The sequence below is a fragment of the Pecten maximus genome, chromosome 16 (genome assembly GCF_902652985.1).
Source record: "Pecten maximus chromosome 16, xPecMax1.1, whole genome shotgun sequence".
Taxonomy (NCBI): Eukaryota; Metazoa; Mollusca; class Bivalvia; order Pectinida; family Pectinidae; genus Pecten; species Pecten maximus.
The window spans coordinates 10,383,408-10,405,919 of NC_047030.1; the positions used below are offsets into that span (position 1 = coordinate 10,383,408).

Genomic DNA, 22,512 nt, shown 5'->3' on the forward strand with positions numbered 1-22,512 from the left:
TGATTGATTTACGAAATATACACATGTTATCTTAATTCATGTACATGTGATCGGTTAACTTTATCGCATTGTTTATCGTAAACTATTTCGTCTTTTGTTTTGTTTATTTCTTATCTTTTTGTGGTTGTTGAACATATGTTGTCCCTCAGGTCATACGAAAACAATAAATAAAACCAGTCTCATGCATTGATTCGTATTTCAATTTATGAATGAAATAATATCACTTTCGGTCGGGTGCATTCTCGGCTGCTGCTGCTGTAGCTGCTGCTGGACAATATTGCTTACTTCTTTTGTGATACCAGCCAAGGACCTGCTGGGCACACCTTCCATAAACAAAGTGCAACACCGCCTGAAAAAATATATTTTTAACAAAATTACTACCCTTGGTGATTTTTCGTGAAATATCATTACATGGCTTTAATGACGGTCTATATGCCGTAACGACAAAATTATAAGGAGATGTTGAACTAGTTAATATACTGTTTAATCCATCCAATTGGTTTACGCAAATATGACCTAGCACTGGCAAATGACATGTAAATTGGGGTCTTAGTGAATTAAACGTGAAACATGTAGTTGCGAATCTGAATCAAACACTGAATGTTAAAGTACGGATGATATCTGGACATATACTTGGAATATCCTTCGACAATATTTATATTACATTACTACATATAAATAATAGACGATTTTTAAATAGACTTTCTTAACGTATCTCGGTTTGAATTTGTTAACGTAATAAGCACCTACCAGAAGTGCTGAAAACTCGCCAGTCTTAATTAGTTTTAACAATACAGGTATACTTTTTAATATATTCCTTGTTGATGTAATTGGTATTGACTTGACAACTGTATAAGATTATTTGCAGTTATTAATGTAATAAAACATTATATGTACTCAGCAAATAAGCAGGTAAAAGAAAACAAAACAACCATGCATACTTAGTATTCCAATACGTGTCCCCTATCGGCCCCCGTTAGAAATAATAACAGTTATTTTGACACAAAAACCATAAACTCGAACTTGTGCGAGATGGCATATTCTTTTATCATTGTGTGAAGTTTGATAACAATCCTCATTATCATTGCGTGAAGTTTGATAAAGGAATGAAGCCGCTTTAGCGCTGACAAACTTTGACGTTACGTACATAAGGACATACGCATGTGTTCTTAAATTTGTAAGTTAAGAAATCATCCATTTATTGCTGTTATACACTTATAGTCTCTAATATTGCCTGATGTCTTTCACTTCTAATAAGATAAACTATGCCTCCTTCTCAAATTACCTCGTCCTGATCTTTTCTGTTGTTCCACCAGTCGCCTTTGAGCCAATAGTCTCTTCAGACCGGATCGTACATAGGGCCCATCACTGTCCGCAGATTGTTTTGGGGACTCCCAGTTCTCTAGCATCTGTCGTTTTAGTTCCTGATTTACCAAGAGACTCTGTTAAACAAATAATGACACAATTAATGTAAACCAATGATTCCTGAGGATTCAAGAAATGTTGTTAACCTTTAGAAATAGTTACTTACTAGACTAAGTTACACTACCAGGCTGTATAACATTGAGTCAAATGTTATACTGTCATTTATGTGGTAGGTATTTTTGTATTGATTCTAATCTACACGGAGCAGACAAATCGTATGAAAACTTTATTAAACTACAATTTTCATTGGTGAAAACATTTAAAAAAAACAAGATTAATTAATGAAGATAGAAGCTGTTAGGTACAAACGTTCTTAATATTGACATCTTCCCTTTAGCCTTCAGTGATGTTTTCACTAATAAAAACGTCGTATAATTACATAGTATAACCATGTTTCAAATATTTAAAAACCATGTCTACACCAAGCAGACATAACATTATATTTAATGTCATAATTTACAAAAGTCAATAATTGAGACATGATGACACCTAAGAATAAAATGCTTGAAGCATTCCATCTGAATACATCACATAGTTTGTAACTGTTTATCTCGTATGTTCATTCCGTTTTAAGCGTGAAACCAGGCATTTAAAAGTTTGTTTTGTTTTTTGTTTTTGTTTTGTTTAAACAGTTCTATGTTTGGATTTAACGAAATCACCATTTGTTTACTCGAACGTAAGGTATAATTTACTGAATGCCGTACCGATAAATTCTAGATGTATTGAGGGTTGAAGCATTGATTGACTAGTACATCAGAATCAATTTGGTGGTTTTTCACCTTTAATTAACATCTAGAAAGTGTAGTATCCTAAAACGTCACTTAGATTGGGCATTTCATTGGAAAAAAATAGTGCTGTCTTTTCTGTATTTGTGGCGATCTGTCTACTATGTTTGGAACAAGTACCTGATGCGGATATACAGCAATCAAACAAATGCAGAGAATACAAAATCGAGTTCATTTTTTTTCGTCTAAATTAATGCTTTATATGTTACCTTAACCCATTAATTGGTGAATATTCAACTCATATATTGTCTTTTTAAGTGTATACTTCAAAGTTTAATTGTGGGCGTCATTTTTTCCGAATGAATTTCCTTTGTTGTTTTCTTGTGATTAAAATTTTCAGATGACATTTCATTATTAAACAATTTCCATGACAATTGCACACCTATCCAAAATAGAGCAGTAGTATTCACATTTACAGAAACAGTGAATGTTGGTTTATTTTAACTATCAAAGAAATTGATTACGTTAAATACAAATTTCATTTCAGAGAAATGTATACATCTTGTACTCACGAGTTACAATAAACACAAGATGAAGTCGACATCGACAAAATAAAATGATATTCATGTACTCCGCATATATATATATGTTAGTTGTTTATAATGTAAGAAAACTTATCATCAGCTGCATCATTCATATGTATACTGGTGTAAACATGTAAACAATTGATCACATAGCTACTTGAATATGTGTAAAACGTGTAGCAGGCCGGGTTTTAATTGTAAATACTGTACATAGTTGTATGGTCGCCTTCTAGCTTCCGGCTAGGGGGATTTCCCTTTAGCTCAGTCGGTAGAGCGGCGGACCAGTAAGCCGAGGGTCGCGGGTTCGATCGCGGCTGGCTGCACACTTCTACTCCTTGAACTTTTACACATGTATCAAAAATAAATGACACGATCCCTGTGTTGTCAATATAAAATTGTAACAAAAACGATTGGTCCAAAACAGCACCCTGCTTGACACAGTAGTATTCCTAATCGATGTGTTTCATTAACACACCTGTGCACAAATATAACTACCCACTTTGAATATTCCACGAAAAGGTCAACGCGACAGGTCATTCTGGTTTGACTATACTTGAAATTAACACTTTCTGATTAAGACAGGGCTGAATACTGTAACATCGTCATACATTATTTATGAATAAATATCATCTACAAGTAATAGGAATGACATTGCCCCAGGTAATTGAATATCGATGTAAAAAGTACCAAAACACCCCACATCCCATGTTTAGCCATAGGTAGTAGGATAACAACACATCTTTTCCTATTAATCCGGTATGAAAGGACCAAGAAGAGGCCTGACGGACGTAAATATCGACTACATTCATTATGGAAGTAATTAGTAATACCCCCACCCAATCCACACCCACACCCCTCCCTCCCGTGTGACAGGTAACGTTATTGGACTGAAAATTCAGAATAATACACATTTGTAGAATTGTAGAATATCAATAATAGTAACATACTATAAACGTTGAGCGCATTTAAAATTTTAACTGGTTAGCGCAACGAGAAAGTGGCACCCCTGCATTATTTTCTATAGCAAATGGTATATAGAAAATGGGATTAGCGCAATCATAGTCTAGCGGAATGCTTCTAGTACGAATTGTGATTTACAGTAACAAATGATGATCCAGAGTCAAACTCTTGAATTAACTAACATGCTATCAACACTGTCATTTTGTGGAGCAATTTTGAATACATTTTGAAATACACGAGTATTATATTTTTTAATTGTATCCAGTACACTGAAACTTAATGCTAACATATAAACTTATACATGTACATACATATCATCGTTTTCTAAAATTATTCTTTTAAAACAGAACAAAATAATCTTATTTAAATGGGTATAGTACGTAGTACACATAATTAGTTAATAATATTAACAAATAAAATGGTATATGCATATGAAAATTTAAAAGGTCTTTAGAAACAGTGTGTCTTAATTGCTAGTTTTCAACAACTGGCAGTGATATAGTGGTCCACGTTATCTGTGGGGGTGTACAAATATCACCTTAGGAGGAGTCATAAACGGTCAAACCAAATGGAGAAACAAGCCATAATGTCATAGAATAATGGCAACGGGTTTTCTGAAAGGTTAGCACCTTAGAGATTGCCTTAGTGACATTGAAATGAAGACGGATGAAGATCCGCGACAATAATTTATTTATTCCACCTCGAAAGTGGCCGTCACTTCCAATAGGAAAGTACATATTGTTGTTTCCAAGGGAAACCTACAAGGACTCCATGAATGGCTGTCTCCAAGTTGTTACGGTAGTAGATATATTATCCATAAAATTAGTGAGACGGCTGTGTCTCGGGGGTGAAGGAATTCATCATTTGGGAGACGTCATCGGCTGGTAGTAGAATACAGTCAAATCTAACCTATCGCGTCACCTAACTCGGAGAATCATGGCTCCCTCTCTAACCTAACATGTTTATGGAAATAGACATTTGTCTCAATAGAAAACTGATAACAGCATATTATAGTTGATTACCTTGTGCCAAGCGTTCTGCCTATTTCTCTTTCTACACCATGTTATAGACACTGTCATTGTTACATCCAGTGCTACTACAGTCGCCATGTATTTTGTAAGTGGTAAGTTTTGTTTATCATCGGCTGTATTACACGCTAAATACATCAGTCATCGCATGCGTTAATGTTCATGTAAATAGCATATCCGGTGGTATTTCACAAGTTTATTAATCACAGCTGTGATGCAATATAACAGAAATAACTTGATCAATTATGAGTATGTATCATAGCTAACCATGGGTCTTCCTGTTGGTATTTAATCTGTTAATCTGCTTGTTAATTTAAAGTTGTAGAATAAAGCATACAGCAATTTGAATATCTTATCTGAAAATATTGGTTCGTTTTCGAGATAGGTGCAATTTCGTGGAATGCACACTTGAACGCTAATGTCATTCGTCTTGGATAGTGTGTAATATCAACCACATTGTTTACAAACAGATGGGACAGACGAAGCATGTGCAATACGGTGGGATATCAGTGTGTAGGGGAATTACTGGACAACTACGGGTATATCAGCCATACCGGGATAGCTTCAAGCAAGATTGCTGTACACAAAAATATATGGACCAAATTTGTATGAACAGAAATCTGTGTTAATAAGTAGGATTAGGCCTATTCTCGTCATACTGGCTTTAGGTAAATCCCACACTTGTGACGTCACAGTTCCGAATGTATCTATATCCACGCCTAGCTCTGATTTTAATTGGCTATTGATATGTAAAATAATCACATTTGACAGCTTATATCTCGGAAAACAGAAGACGGTTTTAGATGCAGTCCTCAATAACTTTTAACACGTTTATACTCTTACCGCAACGACCGTTTCAATCTTTGAAATGTGTCGTTTGGCATGGGCGTCATGTTGTGTGACATTTACGTTGTGATTTTTATTTCATTATATCCGATCGCTGACAGCGACGTTATCTGCTACACTCACTGGCTGTTTAACCATTTAACTGTCGTCCTTTATATGCATACAATATACATGCTTTATTGATCAGATTGTATTTTGTACAGCATGCCTGATAAACCGGAACAGCGCGTGTAGTAACATGGGTATTTCATTAGAGTTTCAGCTACACTTATGTTATTTATGCAATACTGCAATTACAAACAATTGCAATATTAGTATTTCTATCAAGTAAAATGTGATTAGTATAATAAAAAAAATATGTTATTGTCAACACAACAAGAATAAAACAAAGTATCCAACATCGAACAGTATCGATATTTAGTGTTGACAAAGGGGATTGGACAGCAGGCAAAGCCTATATTTCTTCAAAACACTTGCGTAATCAATGTTGATATGCTTGATACATTTATTAATTCCAATTTTATATAATTGGCGTATTAAAAGCAATTTCAGTATACAATGTTAAACAAGTTCATTCATTTAACATATATGCATGTGTACCATGCACGAAAAAAAAAGCTGCACAGATTGTTTACTCATATCTAGAGAATACATGGTCAGAGTCAGAGTATAAGGTGTATTTTGGCGTAAGTAAAGAAAGGCAAACGTTGCGAGCCATTGCGAGTCACGTTTGTCTGTTTGTCCCGATCGAAAAATATTGCTTATATTTTAAGACACTGACCATGTATTCTATATTATGCAGCATCCATCATAAATGAGCATTTTTAAGTGAAACAGTATCAACACTGTTTCAAATATGTTGTTTCACTTGGAAGTAGGTCAATTGAATTGACGCTTGTGATAAGATTCTAAAATACTGCTGTTTTCTGTCGAATACAGCAAAAAATATATTTAGTGAATAAACATTATTTCAAAAATGCGAGTGCCAGTTGGAGGATAACAGTTAAGATGCTACCGACTATATCTACGGCGACTATCTATCATGCAAAATTACATATAAGCTGACAAAAATCAGTAACGCCAGGAATATTTGTCAATATTTCCGCACTTTAATCATTCCCCTGCCGTATGGTTGCTCTATGTTTACACATTAAATGTCACTTCTAATAATAAATGAACTACGCTGGGTGCGAGCATACATCATTGCTCGCTGTAACGAGTTTGAATGAATCATCTCTCAATGCGTCTGTACATAGTGTTTACTTGTCGTATTAACGGGGATCATGCTCTAAATACCCTTTTGATCATGCGAACTAGAGTAAATTCTACAAAAGCCGCTCCATCAGCGCTGATACGTTAATAAGGGTTTCTTCAGTTTGACGTCTACATCATGTTACACCTTGAGCAATAGTACCCAATCCGAGAAACGGGCCAGTCTATGCTGTCGCTTTTGTGTCTTTGGGTAGGACGCTTAACCCTTTTTACTCCGGATGGTATGCGACTGGTGTGCTGTTCATTGAATGAGGCAGTCACCAAATACTAAAAGAATATCCCACCTCATCACTTGGTTGTGGATGGGACTTAAGTACTGTGGTGAACCACTGTTGTGTGTTATGTTACCTGTCGTTCCGGACTGTCCGTCTTCTACTTTGTTTATTAGTCTCGACGTCAGGTAGACGTTTGTAAGTAACATACACCTAGGAGGTTTAGAAGCGTTCTAAAGATCCTGATTTTATAATAGGGGGCGCTAGTTTCCCTTTCGCGAGAGTATAAAAGGCGGCGGTCGAAACTAGATATTGTTCACTTCTTCGTCTGACACGAACGAGATAAGGCCGGACAAAAAGGTATTAGTTAAGATATAGACGTGCCTGAACAAGGCTTCCCTATATCAAAGTACTTATTGTGTATGTAATAACTTACGGTAGAGTACGGAGGCAGATGTGCCTGAGTAAGGCTTCCCTTCTCCGTGGGGACTCTAGTTAGTCTATGTGATCGGTACATCACATACGTTGTAAGTGTATTAATATCAATAGCCTTGGGTCTGCTCGTGGTTTATAAGAAAGTGTCTGAGAGCCCCGAGTGTTGTACTGTACGTACATGCCTAACGTTAAATATATGCTAGGGAGTGCTCAGTAAGAAGTGAGTACTCAGTGAGTGCTCGGTAGAAGTGAGTGCTCGGTAGCAGTGAGTACTCAGTAAAGTGAGCGCTCGGTAAAAGTGAGCACTCAGTCAAAGTGAGTGCTCACTCGGTCAATGAGTGTTGAAACTCTCTTACCCTCATATATAAAGTAATCATAGTTGTATAATGTGATATTGCCCGGAATAAACCCCAGATAGGGAAGATTCATTTTGGTCAGGGAGCACTCATTATTTCATGTAGGATATTATTCTGTTCTGTTAATATAAATAGCTCTCTGTTTAGGTATATTTGTATTTATACTGTAGGATTACTCAGAGGAACTGAGCAATCATTGTGTTATATTTCAACTGTATAGCTAGTTGGTACTTGATGTATATTACATAAACACAGCCAGGTCAGCTGTATATTTCTGTATATTTTTGCACTGAGGACTCGAGTAAAACTAATTATATGTTAGACAATATGGATCATCAGTAGTGACTGATACGGACCCTGTAAACGTCACAGTACCTTTTCATGTCAGAACGGAGAATCGAACCAAGGCCGCCTGCACGAAAGGATCTTGATTACCTATCCAAGCCCCTTTACAAAACAGACGGTTTGCGATATCTCAATGCATTTATTGAACAGTAGCCAACAAACTTTGAGACAGATTATCGCACATCGTACGTTGAACACTTACTTGAACTAAAGGACAAATGACAAAGCGAAGCGCTCTGTACTGTTTAAAAATTGATGCAATCTAAACTATATAAAAACGAATGACCTTGTTCCCCATTTTTTAATATCTAATATATCAATATTCAATTTTATTACTATTTTGGCTGTTTATTTTGATTGATTTCCAATTTCATTACCATCAAAAGATTTCTGTTCTAGACAATTTAGATAGCGGATAATGAATATTCCATCATACTCGTAAAAAATATGCTACGTTCAGTGGTAAACCATTCATTTTTTTCATTTCATTTTTAGAGAGGCAAAAAAGAAATATATTAGCTTCGAGTTAATTAACGCGCCGTTGTTATTAGGCTGTTCAACGCATTGAACCTAAACGTTTTACTGACAAAATTGTTGTAAAATTAGCATCTTATTCGCAACCGAAATATACTTCAGGAGTGCAGCAATATTATTACTTATTCTACCTTCGATACAATGGATCTGACCAATATATATATATACATATTATTGCCGACAATGCAAGAAATATACACACATTTACAGTTTCATTTATTGCATAATGTTAATATACATAATGAACGATGAGAGATATTAATTTTTCTTGCGACCATTCCACATATATTACTGTAATTGACAATAAAACAGTGTTTCTATATGCCATAATATTAAATTAGGACCTATTAATTAATGTTCGTTTGCTGATGTCCCTGAACGGAATGGTATATCATTGGATTATAGCAGGGCAATTCATAGCAAAGCGAGTCCAGTTACTAGTGTAACCTAAAATATATTAAACAAACAAATGATGCAGGCTTTAGAAAGCACAGCACTGTTTACAAGACACGAGAGAGTTTGAAAGATAACTTATCAGTATTGTGATTTAATCAAAATAATAATGATTTTGAAAACAAATACATAAATAAATGAATTAGAAAATAAATGAATAAAAGGTTCATCTATATCACTTTACCACAGCATCATAACCATCTCAGTGGTTCACAAATTACTGTCCGTGGCTATCCCGGCGATATTTATCAGTTATCATCTTTCTCAGATCCTTTTTGAGCATACAGCTTGAGATGTCAGGCGGTGCTACATACCTGTACTCGACATTTCATCACTGTCCTACCACGTATTCATTTATAGCTGTGCCGACTTTAACCCGACGGAATAAAGTATCTTGTTCAAGGATACAGCACGATGCTGGGCTATTCACTATCAATCTTGATTTTTAATTTTAATTTTGTGTTTAACTTATTAACACAAATGCATGCTGATAAGCCAGGTGTTTCTATTTCCACGGCCGTAGCAGTTCCGATGTGACTTAACGCGGAGTTGACTTACAATGCATGGTGGCTGTCGTCGACAAATTAATAGAAGTTAATTTACCCCTTTACATATGGTCACAGTATTCTTTTACTTCTGTGGTCTTCATATAAATCCATGTTTTTCATATTTTGCGATTGATTTATTGAATACGACTTAAGGCTTAATTTGCATTTCATGTCGATAATCTTTTTATTTGCCGCCCCACTTTGCACATTTAACGTTATATAGTATTACCTGCCGTGATTGGAAAACAATAACCAAATGATCTAATTAGCAGTAACGAATTAGACAGTAAATCTAATAATTGTTGTGTGTATGACACAAATATATCGAATCCCGATATATAATAAAAGCCGGTAATAATTGATGAGAAAGTGCATATCACCTCTCGTATGAGATTTAAACAGTTTTTAGTGATACAGAACAGAACGACTGGGCGGTCGTCGAAATCCACGGCAGACCCGAAAATTTGTTATAAGGTAAACCGTTTAAAATTAGTTTATAATGAAATTAAAAGAAATAACTAATCAAGTAAATTTAATTAACTGAGAACAGAATGACTTTATTCTAGTTTTTCCTACTTTCTAATTTTTTAATTAAGACTCATAAATCATACATTTTCCATCAGAGGAATGCGTGAGTGCTATGACGGCTCTTGCGGATCACTTGCCTGTGCATCTATCTGTTCTAGCAAGTGCATGTGGAATCGCTTAAACACATCAAGTTGACACTCGCGAACAAATACTAGAAGCATCTGAGGAATCTGCCTGCCACATTGTATAACCGTCTGTCGCGGTTAAATGTCGTAGTGAGACAGAGTTTAACTTACATTAAGTCATCCCGGAGGTAGTATACGGTAGTGTACCTGGAGATTTCTACGATGTTAGTCATCCCGAGGTAGTATTAGATAGCGACCTGAAGGTTATCATCATAGGTAAGTCATCCCGAGGTAGTATTAGATAGCGACCTGAAGGTTATCATCACAGGTAAGTCATCCCGGAGGTAGTATACGGTAGTGGACCTGGATATTTCAACGATGTTAGTCATCCCGAGGTAGTATTAGATAGCGACCTGAAGATTATCATCATAGGTAAGTCCTCCCGAGGTAGTATAGATAGCGACCTGAAGGTTATCATCACAGGTAAGTCATCCCGGAGGTAGTATACGGTAGTGTACCTGGAGATTTCAAAGATGTTAGTCATCCCGAGGTAGTATTAGATAGCGACCTGAAGGTTATCATCATAGGTAAGTCATCCCGAGGTAGTATATATAGCGACCTGAAGGTTATCATCATAGGTAAGTCATCCCGAGGTAGTATATATAGCGACCTGAAGATTATCATCACAGGTAAGTCATCCCGAGGTAGTATAGATAGCGACCTGAAGGTTATCATCATAGGTAAGTCATCCCGAGGTAGGATAGATAGCGACCTGAAGGTTATCATCATAGGTAAGTCATCCCGAGGTAGTATTAGATAGCGACCTGAAGGTTATCATTATAGGTAAGTCATCCCGAGGTAGTATATATAGCGACTCGAAGGTTATCATCATAGGTAAGTCATCCCGAGGTAGTATTAGATAGCGACCTGAAGGTTATCATCATAGGTAAGTCATCCCGAGGTAGTATAGATAGCGACCTTAAGGTTATCATCATAGGTAAGTCATCCCGAGGTAGTATTAGATAGCGACCTGAAGATTATCATCATACGTAAGTCATCCCGAGGTAGGATAGATAGCGACCTGAAGGTTATCATCATACATGTAGGTAAGTCATCCCGAGGTACTATAGATAGCGACCTGAAGGTTATCATCATAGGTAAGTCATCCCGAGGTAGTATAGATAGCGACCTGAAGGTTATCATCATAGGTAAGTCATCCCGAGGTAGTATTAGATAGCGACCTGACGGTTATCATCATAGGTAAGTCATCCCGAGGTAGTATAGATAGCGACCTTAAGGTTATCATCATAGGTAAGTCATCCCGAGGTAGTATTAGATAGCGACCTGAAGATTATCATCATAGGTAAGTCATCCCGAGGTAGGATAGATAGCGACCTGAAGGTTATCATCATAGGTAAGTCATCCCGAGGTAGGATAGATAGCGACCTGAAGGTTATCATCATAGGTAAGTCATCCCGGAAATAAGAGAAACTAGAGTTAATAAGACAATGGCTCGGTAACATAATACAGAAGTAAAACTCGACTAATGAATTTAGACTAACGTATTAAATCAGGTAAAGTTAAAAACAATATTATTTGTGTTCTAAATTTTATTATTCAATATGTAAAATAGATTGTAATATTCGATGTGTAGATCTAGGGAAATTATCAATATCGAAGCTCTATTTCCGATTTCGTATTAGAGTAATAATGGGTTTTTTATCTTTAGTATTTTCTGTTTTTCTTTTTTTTCTTTTTCTTTTTTGGTTTGTTTTTTGGGTTTTTGTTGTTGTTGTTTTTTATCAATATTGGAGCAAATGAATGTAACGTGTTAACGAAATATACTATGTCGTCAACATACAAGGACATATAAAAATACATTAAATGTCATGTACTGACCAAAGTCGTTCCCATGCCGTCCATAAATCTTCATATCCCAGAACGTTCTGGTGTAAATGTTCCTGTCATTAGTCGAAATCTTTCACAGAAATCATGATATAAGAAACTTGGGTTGAAAGTACATTCCTTGGTGACAACTGTGCTTGAACCAGAGCTTTAATAAAGTCCCATTGAGGATTATCAACCAATCAGCAGCCTCACTTAATACTCTCGTCTGATCGTCTTGATCATGTTAGTTTAAATGTCTAAGTTCACACAATACAATTGTACCAGCACTTTGTCTTTCTGCATTGCAACTTTATCGGAATTTAGATATCTCTCTGTGCCAGTAACCATGGAGTAAAATGGATAGGTTATGGTATAAATAGAATATCATAATATCGAAATATTGCCATAAAGGGAAAATAACTACAGTATTATGAAACCATTAAATGTCTATGTATTTCTTTTCTTATACTGTATGGCGGCTTTTTTTTTTTTTTTATTATTGCGGAGGTAATAATCCATATAATTTATAATATGTATTAGATTAATAAATTATATGTGTAATGATAAAATCGGTCATAATGAATTCGGCTTATAACTCGAGAAACAGGTGGAATGTGATGGAGTTTAAAGGCGTTAAGTATCATTGTCGGGTCATAGAGTGTGGCTAACAATATATTTCATACTGACAAATCCTAGAGGAGTGAAACAACTGTCTTGTGTCCAAAATATTACTGTCGAGTCATAGAATGGCGAAACAGCTGTATGATGTCCCTAACATCAGTGACGAGTCCGAGAAAGGGTTAAACAGCTGTATTGTGTCCCTTACATCACTGACGAGTCCTAGAAGGACTAAAGAGCTGTATTGTGTCACTAACATCACTGACGAGTCCTAGACGGACTAAACAGCTGTATTGTGTCCCTTATATCACCAACCAGTTATAGAAAGGACTAAACAGCTGTATGATGTCCCTTACATCATTGACGAGTTCTAGAAGGACTTAACAGCTGTATGGTGTCATTAGCATCACTGACGAGTCCTAGAAAGACTAAACAGCTGTCTAGTGCAGTAATATTCAGTTTACTCTGCTGTACCTAACTCTGAATTTGTGTTATAATGTGCTTATTGTATTGTGTCTATTATCCAAGCATTGTACGCATTAAAGGAATCATTAATGGAAATACACACGTTTAACACTGTTTAACAAGACCCCCCCCCCCCCCCCCCCCCCCCCAAAAAAAAAACAAAAAAAAACTCAGATAGAGATAAAGGACTATGAACTATGTCAGTCCTTGTATTTCTAACGAAATCAATATGTGAAGTGAATCGAAAGAGAAAAATTAAGCAGTCGACATGATAATAACGAATCTAGAGTCCATTGCTGCCAAGGTATTAGGACATTGTATATATTTAGCTGTAGTTTATCATTGATGAAGGGAGACCATTTTATATATAACGTGACTGATTTCTGTAGTAACGATATATCTCCTGAGAAGTTTGAAATCACGTTCTCTTAGGAGAATAATTGAGGGATGATATCGAGTCTCGGACCGAATTAACCAGGAAATGGCGTGTTGTTTAAATGGTTGTGTTATACCGTACATTGAATACACAGTGGTAAACCGTTTGGATAGGAAATACCCGATGTTCTAATAGAAAAAAACACCTTGATACCGATACAGCATATCACTCTTTGATCTTAGTTGAGCGCTTGCACTTCCAGGCCAGGGGACAGAAGCCTTTCTGTCCCCTGGCCTGGAATTGCTGGTCAGCATTTTGAGAGTTGGTCGAAATGTTCTCTGGTTGTCAGTTTGATATGTGGTGTGTTTGCGGATGTCTTTGGCAGTATATTACAGTGAGGAAGCACTATAAAGTCGGTACCAGTTCTGAGCTTTCACAATGAGACAATGAACACACCGCAGCCTCGTAAGCAAATAACACACACACCCTTTCGCACACGCATGCAGTTCGCACACAGAGGAGACCGTCTTATGCAATACACAATCTCGTGGAGGATAAAGAATGGTAAACCTGTTAACTATAAACAAAGCTGCGGACAAATAAAAAAATAATATCACATTACCCAAAAATGGGTAAATAATGGTGTCCCGGCCCAGTTTCATCAGTATATCATAGCTGAAGAAAATTCCTTTACTGTTTCAAACATTACACAGATAAAGGTTCTTTTGTAGTTTTCCTTGAATACACGCATCCCCGTGTGAAAGTACAGATAAAACATGGGCTTGATGATAAGAATAAAATTTTTAAGTCTCTTGACCTTTATAACGACATGGAGTCACTATCAATCCGTAAGCTTGCTTTTTGCTATCCAAGGTACATTGCGTATTTTATAGTTTAGAACTTTTGAAAAGTCAAAATCTTAAACATATCTTACCGAGGGGAATCGGTGTGCAGATAAAACAGTCTTATATGGAACGAAAACAACACATTTGGGGATCACCCAACACAAATACAAAGTACAATCATAGGGCGAACTGCCATTTAATCAAGCATTATTTAAATATCTACATAACAATATCCGCATTTCAAACACTGATTGAATTAATACATTTTTCAAAAAGCCTGCAAAGGTTGGAGGAAAAGACAGACAGTAGTATTGTAATTCAACGCTAAATGTCATGGTCGTAACTGAGGAGTTCGACGGCCCCACTGCAGCCGCTTGCAATTTCAGTAACCGACGAAGTGAAATTAACAATTGTGAAATGTAAAAGACAAGTGGCATTATGGTAGTCGCTGAGATTTGCTCCAAACGCTGTCACTATTCTTGTAGGAAAAGTGGAAGTTTGTCAAGTGGATGACAAAGTACCGTTTGTTTGGTACAACCGATCTTTAAATCAATGGTAATAGCATGATTTTGTTTAATAAATTAATTTTAAACCTTGATACCGCTTGAGATTTGTAGAACCAGGTAGAACTGTCTGAAATAACTTTTTCGTCATATGATTGTAACAGGATTGGAAGCGCGTTTTTTTTCTTTTTGTATATTTTAACCAGTACATATGTTTTTCTTTGTTACTAATAATATAGACTGATATAAGACTTGATTATTTCGCCAAATAACTAAACCTTTGAAAAAACAAATATCTATCTTGTAGAAACAATGGGTTCACTAAGTCTAGTATGTAAAAAAAAGTTATCTCTTCCGTAGAAACCAAAGGATCTCCCTGTTAAGTATATAAAAAAGAGTTATCGCTTCCGTAGAAACCATTGGATCAACCTCTGTAGTATGTGAAAAATAGTTATATCTTCAGTTGAAACAATAAAATTAACGTGTGAAGTATGTAAAAAGAGTTCTCTCTTCCGTAGAAAACATTGGATCAACCTCTGTAGTATGTTTAAAAGAGTTATATCTTCAGTTGAAACAATGAAATTAACGTGTGAAGTATGTAAAAAGGGTTCTCTCTTCCGTAGAAACCATTGGATCAACACCTGTAGTATGTTTAAAAGAATTATATCTTCAGTTGAAACAATGAAAATGACGTGTGAAGTATGTAAAAAGAGTTATCTATATACAGTATGCAAAATGAGTGGTTTCCTCCGTAGAAACCTACAACGTATGTGAAAAAGAGACATTCCTTCCTTAAAAACCCAAGGGATCATCCTGTAAAGTACGCGAACAAAGGAGCAATCTTTCCCGAAAAAAACATATGATCACCCTGTGTCATATGTGATGACGGAGTTATGTCTTCTGTTGAATCCATATGCATGGGATCATCATGTGTAGTGTTTAAGCAATAGTGGTCTCTTCTTAGAAACCATGGGACACATTGTGAATCAAAACTCGTATCAGAAGCTTGTGCGACACCAGCGATCGTTCTCGTAACGGTTTCAAAATGATACCACGATATGTCTTTATGCTTTTACATTAAAATACAATAGATTTTACTGGAACCTCCATTTTGTGTGCAACAGTAAATCTGGAGAATACTATAATCTCGTGATTAAGAATTATATAATGAGTATATAATTCATAATCACATAATGGGAAAATTACACTTCTGTGATGTAATACACAACCACGTGATGAGGCAATAACAATGACGTGATATTATACACAACCACGTGCTATGGTAATAACAATGACATGATATAACACACAACCACGTGATGGGATAGCAACAATGCCGTGATGTTATATATAACCACGTGATGGGATATCAACAATGCCGTGATGTAATATATAATCACGTGATGGGATAGTAACAATGCCGTGATGTAATATATAATCACGTGATGGGATAGCAACAATGCCGTGATGTTATATATAACCACGTGATGGGATAGTAACAATGCCGTGATGTAATATATAACCACGTGATGGGATAGTAACAATGCCGTGATGTAATATATAACCACGTGATGGGATAGTAACAATGCCGTGATGTAATATATAACCACGTGATGGGATAGTAACAATGCCGTGATGTACTATATTACCACGTGATGGGATAGCAACAATGCCGTGATGTTATATATAATCACGTGATGGTATAGCAACAATGCCGTGATGTTATATATAACCACGTGATGGGACAGCAACAATGCCGTGAGGTTATATATAATCACGTGATGCGATAGCAACAATGCCGTGATGTTATATATAATCACGTGATGGGATAGCAACAATGCCGTGATGTTATATATAATCACGTGATGGTATAGCAACAATGCCGTGATGTTATATATAATCACGTGATGGGATAGCAACAATGCCGTGATGTTATATATAATCACGTGATGGGATAGTAATAATGCTGTGATGTAATACACAACCTTGTGATGGACTGAAAACGAAATGATGCAGTGCCTTAAACTTGTCACGGACTAATCAGTTTAAACTCATGTGATTCAAAACGTCGTGATGAAAGAACAATAACAAGTTGTTGTAATAAACAGACATTTTTTTTCACGAACAGCCAAATATATACTTAATGTGCGACTCTGCTGAAGTTCAATACAGAAAAAAATGTCAATGACATTGTAACACATGCTCTAATCCCCATAGAATATTTGATGAACAAGTGATTGATTTTGATCCCAAGCAATTTACACAGACAAGTCCTATGTATATGTCCTTGGAGTATTCTAAAGGCAAACGCAAACAAATAAAAGGTCGTTACTAAATATTTTACGATCTTGTTTTATCCCATTTGCATGTGTATCCAGACTACATCTTTATAATTCACCAGAATGGTTGTCGCAAGCCTGTCTTTGGATATTTATTTCGGGTTTTCATTGCCAGAGACTGGTTTGTTTCTCAGACCAATCTACATTTGACCTTCAGAATTTTTACCGCAGTATTACCACTTTGTCAACCAGATTACTTTTAATGTATGATATACAGGTTATATGATAGTATAATACAATAAACTTACAAATGAATTGTACATATAAAAGCAATAGTTTACAGTGACGCATCAAAAACGTAAATGTTAATATCAAAATCTTACGAGGTAGACATGCCAAGTCTATATTCTCTTTGATAATTAACGCTAATATTGAATATGAATTTCGAGTACTCTTATACTTGCCACTCACATTGCTTTTGATCGTAAACAATTATTCGTCATAAATGGGGAGGGGGGAGGGGGGGGGGGGGGGGGGGGGAGAACGTCATCGAGAAATTTGAATTCACTCAATATATTGAAATTAACATTGAATTGAACGTGTCACCGAAAAACTAAATGGAAGTGAACATAATGTGCTTCTATACTTTCTCTTCGTTTTTCCTAGAACCAATACTTTCTTTTAAAATTATTTTTTAATGTAAACATTTCATATTGATATTGTTTCCTGTTTTATTCTAGCCCCAAGTGACATCTAGTGCTAGGATATTGATCGCGTTAAGTGTCAATAATTTTATCAAATTCGAAGTAATTTTTGTTTTTGTTTTTTTTCTTGTTTTTGTTTTAATATACCTCACTTTCGAATGTTAAAATATCCAGTCGCGTACATGTTGCATTTACAAGAAAATGTTGACGTTTCTGTTTTGTTTAATTGGAATCTAAGTATTCCCGGATGAGCAATTCATCGTAGATATGCACTACCTAACCGATACCAACCAACAAGTCTGAACACTAATGTCACCGCTATGAATTCCGGTAGACAATAGTCAAATCACATAAGTATCCTTTCTATCCAAGACGGGTGTATATTGGACGTAATGGGATCGTTCAACTATCAATTCCAACAATTTGTCGTTTATGCCTTTACAATTGTCTACAAATATTCACCTAGAGAATTGGTATGTTTTTTTTTTATATATTTTCCCCCGCTAGATTACATATTACGTGACGGACAGAGATGTACTCTAAGAAACGCGCTGTACGTCTGTCTCATAATTCTCTTCGGTGTAATATATTGTATATATTGTATGTAGCATTGTCCGTGGGAAAATAGTATTAATTACTCAAAAATAAATGTGACGTAATACATTTTTAGGACGGCGATTCACTCTATACTGCAGTGAAATTTTAGAAGTGTGATAACATGTTTAAAAATATTGAACTAAATACATACATTTATATGTTTAAAAAAATAACATAACCGTTTAATTAAACAATGCTACTATAACGTATTAGAATTAGAATAGATGTGTAATAAAATTGTATTAAATTTAAGTAATGAAACGCATCACCGATGTATTCGACAGGGGAGTACACCCAGATACGACGTCGTGGACACTTATATAGTGATGCTGATTTTTTTATTGTTAAATACACCAAACTAAGTCATTCCTATGAAATAATCTGTGTTAAGGTTCAATAGAAAATAAAGGTACATATATGCATCTTAAATACAATACGAAAACATGTGTAGCAAAAACAAAATGAAAAATTCTCCTACCTGCATTTCTTCGTCAGTAAGGTCCGAAGACTCTGGAATATACGGAGACATAGGTGCAGCACCAGAGAGTTTTTGTCCAATCAAAGTTAGTAAAATGAAAATGGCAAAAACTGAGTTGAAGAGAACCCCCGTCATGCTGTCGATGATTTCCTGAGACTGGTTTCAGATGTGCCTCCTACAGTGTTCCAAGGGCAGTTCGTCAGTGGTGTGTGTTCAGTACTGTTATATAGTGCCAGTAATTGGCGGGGAACCCACGTAGGCCTGGTGTAATACTGTCCAATCGTCATTGAACCACGAGTCATTAACACTTTCTCAGATGTAATTAATAGTCCCAGATCGCTTTGTTAAAACGTACATGCAATTTCTCTCTGTCAATTAATAAATATTGATGCTTTATGATAGAAATGTGGTCAGAGGGCTAAAGTCAACGCATTGCACAAAGCTGTCATGGAGGTTACGCTGATGATGATAGGGAGGAAGGGCATAGGAACTGAATAAGCGGGATGAACACGAGGGCAGTGCCATGGGATTCGGTATATCAATAAATCAGTTAAAGGGACAACCGAAGGTGAACTCTTTATCTATACAATGTAATAGCTATACACAGATATACTAATCACAAACACAGCTCAACTAGGTATACTCAACACAAGTCAGTCAGATAAACTCATCACCCACACAGCTCAACTTAATATACTCAACAACGACGGGAGTAAGCCAGAAAAACTCATCACCTACACAACTCAACCAGATAAACTCATCATCTACACAATCCATCCAGATATATTCATCACCTACAAAACTCAACCAGATATACTCATCACCTACACAACTCAACCAGATATACTCATCACCTACACAACTCAACCAGATATATTCATCACCTACACAACTCAACCAGATATACTCATCACCTACACAACTCAACCGGATATACTCATCACCTACACAACTCAACCAGATATATTCATCACCTACACAACTCAACCAGATAAACTCATCATCTACACAACTCAACTTAATATACTCATCACCTACACAACTCAACCAGATATACTCATCACCTACACAACTCAACCAGGTATATCCATCACCTACACAACTCAACCGGATATACTCATCACCTACACAACTCAACCAGGTATATCCATCACCTACCCAACTCAACCAGGTATACTCATCACCTACAAAACTCAACCAGGTATATCCATCACCTACACAACTCAACCAGGTATACTCATCAGATCCACAACTCAACTAGATATACTCAACATACATACAAGTCAGTCAGATATATTTATCTTTTAGACTGTTATAGAATGGCCTGTTGGATAATCAAACTTATGATATATACGATAACATTTGTTGACATATATAAATAAATACACAACTCAACCAGGCATATCCATCACGTACAGAAATCAACCATGTATATTTATCACCTACACAATTCAACCAGGTATATTCATCAGGTATACCAGTTAAAATTAAGAAAATTAAGTAGAAAAATTGGTCAAAGGTGAGGCAAAGAAATTAGGTAGAAAAATTGGTCAAAAGTGAGGCAAAGAATTGGGGTAGAAAAAATGGTCAAATGTGAGGCAAAAAAAAATAGGGAGAAACATTGCTTCAAGGTGAGGAGAAGAAATTAGGTAGAAAAATTGGTCAAAGGTGAGGCAAAGAAATTAGGTAGAAACATTTTAACATTTCGTACATTATTGTATCGCCTGTTACGAATCATTCCGCGTTGGCGGTAGGTACAATGTTTACCTGATAGCTGAAGGGCTGTTGTTGGGTAGGACCGTACAGCTATTATACATTATTAAACACCTTTTGTTCGGGAACAACTACTTCATCACCATGATGATAATGTGCAACAAATTATCGATATTATCTTTAATGAAGCAGGTACTGACGTTGTTGAAATCACATGCGCGTGAGGGAACTCTAATAACGTGAGGTACGGAAATATATTTTTCAGTGTACTAGTTATAAAATCTGAGTCACCAATTTAATTTAATTCAACTGAGATTATTTTGACTTACATTTGATTAAAATTTTGAAATGTAAGGGGAAAAGATGAAGAAATGATTATTCTACACTTAATTGATTTATAAATCAAAAATGTATTAAAAAAAACAAAAAAAACAAAAAAAACAAAAAAAAAACGGTGGAGTGCAGCTTTAATAAGAAGTACTGTTCTGATTGCTCAAAAACAAGCGTTATACCATCACTTTCGGTAATATAAGCAATGATAATGACGATGTTGATGTTGACCAAGACGACGAGTGGAAACAACTGCGTAATGTACATGTAGCTAGTTCGGCTATCAAGGCTTTCGTCATCGACACTAGCTGCGGAAATTAAATATCAGGTAGAAAAATTCTATTAACTGCAATACAAATTATTGTAATCATCTTCTCTGAGTGTCCTATCCTTGACTGAAGGTCACAATAACCTGATAACATGATATCAATCTCCGAGTCTACTAGTATATTTGTGAAGGGAATTCATTCAGGACGGTAAGGATTTCATCCTTTCTAAAACAACACTTAACCAAATGTAAATATCGCCATTACACTATTTTAAGATACATTTGTAAAATATCAAGGTTGATATTTCGATCATACATGAAGATTTGGAGAAAATGTTCTGATTACAAGTAGAAATTGAACATATTGTCACTTGTCTGCCACCAATGTCAGCAAATGACTCTCTGCTGAATATATGAACACATAAATCTTTCACGTTGGAACATAAAATTCTAAGCATAATCTATAAATCTTCACATTTCAACCAATATTCGATGACTATGTGCAAAATCAAAAAAATATACATGGAAGCAAAATACAATGAGCAAGTTTAAAAGAGATTTCCGGCTGTTATGTCCTGAACATTCACAAAAAAAGGACGTATAATAAATAAAAAATAACACCAAGACGACCGCTACAATCGGAATGTGTAATCACAGCGTTTCTCTGGAGACATTCATTAAGAACATCAACAGACAAAAACGTTCAAATAAAGAAGTCCACCATACTGGCGTTAAAAAGTTCAAAGGCAGATTCTAAAAATCAATCATAGAGCGAAATGACTGGTAGCGAAATACCTGACATCTTAAGATAAAGGGCCATTGTACTGAAATGATCAAAAATCAGATTTATTTGTTTTCTCGTCCGAAATTCAAATGTTAACATGATACTTGTGGGAATTACGAGTATTCGAATAAAACATTTCGGTGTTACCTTTCGACTTTAGCTTCATTGTGGCACACGACAATAGTGACCCTCGGCTCTCACTTCGTCGGCCAGGGTTTGATTCCTCCAACGGACCTGAAAAGGTATATTGTGCCCACTTTCCTGTTCACGTGGGTTTCTCTCCCCGTAT

General features: G+C 35.9%; 1 protein-coding gene across 1 annotated transcript; it reads right to left on the bottom strand.

Annotated features, from left to right (window-relative positions):
* Window positions 1-106: 106 nt before the first annotated feature.
* On the bottom strand, window positions 107-19,587 carry LOC117345278. The gene is made up of 3 exons (XM_033908328.1): window positions 19,129-19,587; window positions 1,286-1,442; window positions 107-349 (listed from the first exon to the last, which is right to left on the bottom strand). Exons 1-3 carry the CDS (start codon window positions 19,261-19,263, stop codon window positions 282-284), a joined length of 360 nt encoding a protein of 119 aa, XP_033764219.1. The 5' UTR covers window positions 19,264-19,587; the 3' UTR covers window positions 107-281.
* Between the last annotated feature and the right edge of the window lie 2,925 nt (window positions 19,588-22,512).

Coding starts and splice junctions, on each gene's coding strand:
- LOC117345278 (XM_033908328.1), bottom strand. CDS start 19,263: ATGACGGGGGTTCTCTTCAACTCAGTTTTTGCCATTTTCATTTTACTA. Junction 1,443..19,128: donor TTACTGACGAAGAAATGCAG/GTAGGAGAATTT, acceptor TTTGTTTAACAG/AGTCTCTTGGTAAATCAGGA. Junction 350..1,285: donor ACAGAAAAGATCAGGACGAG/GTAATTTGAGAA, acceptor ATATTTTTTCAG/GCGGTGTTGCACTTTGTTTA.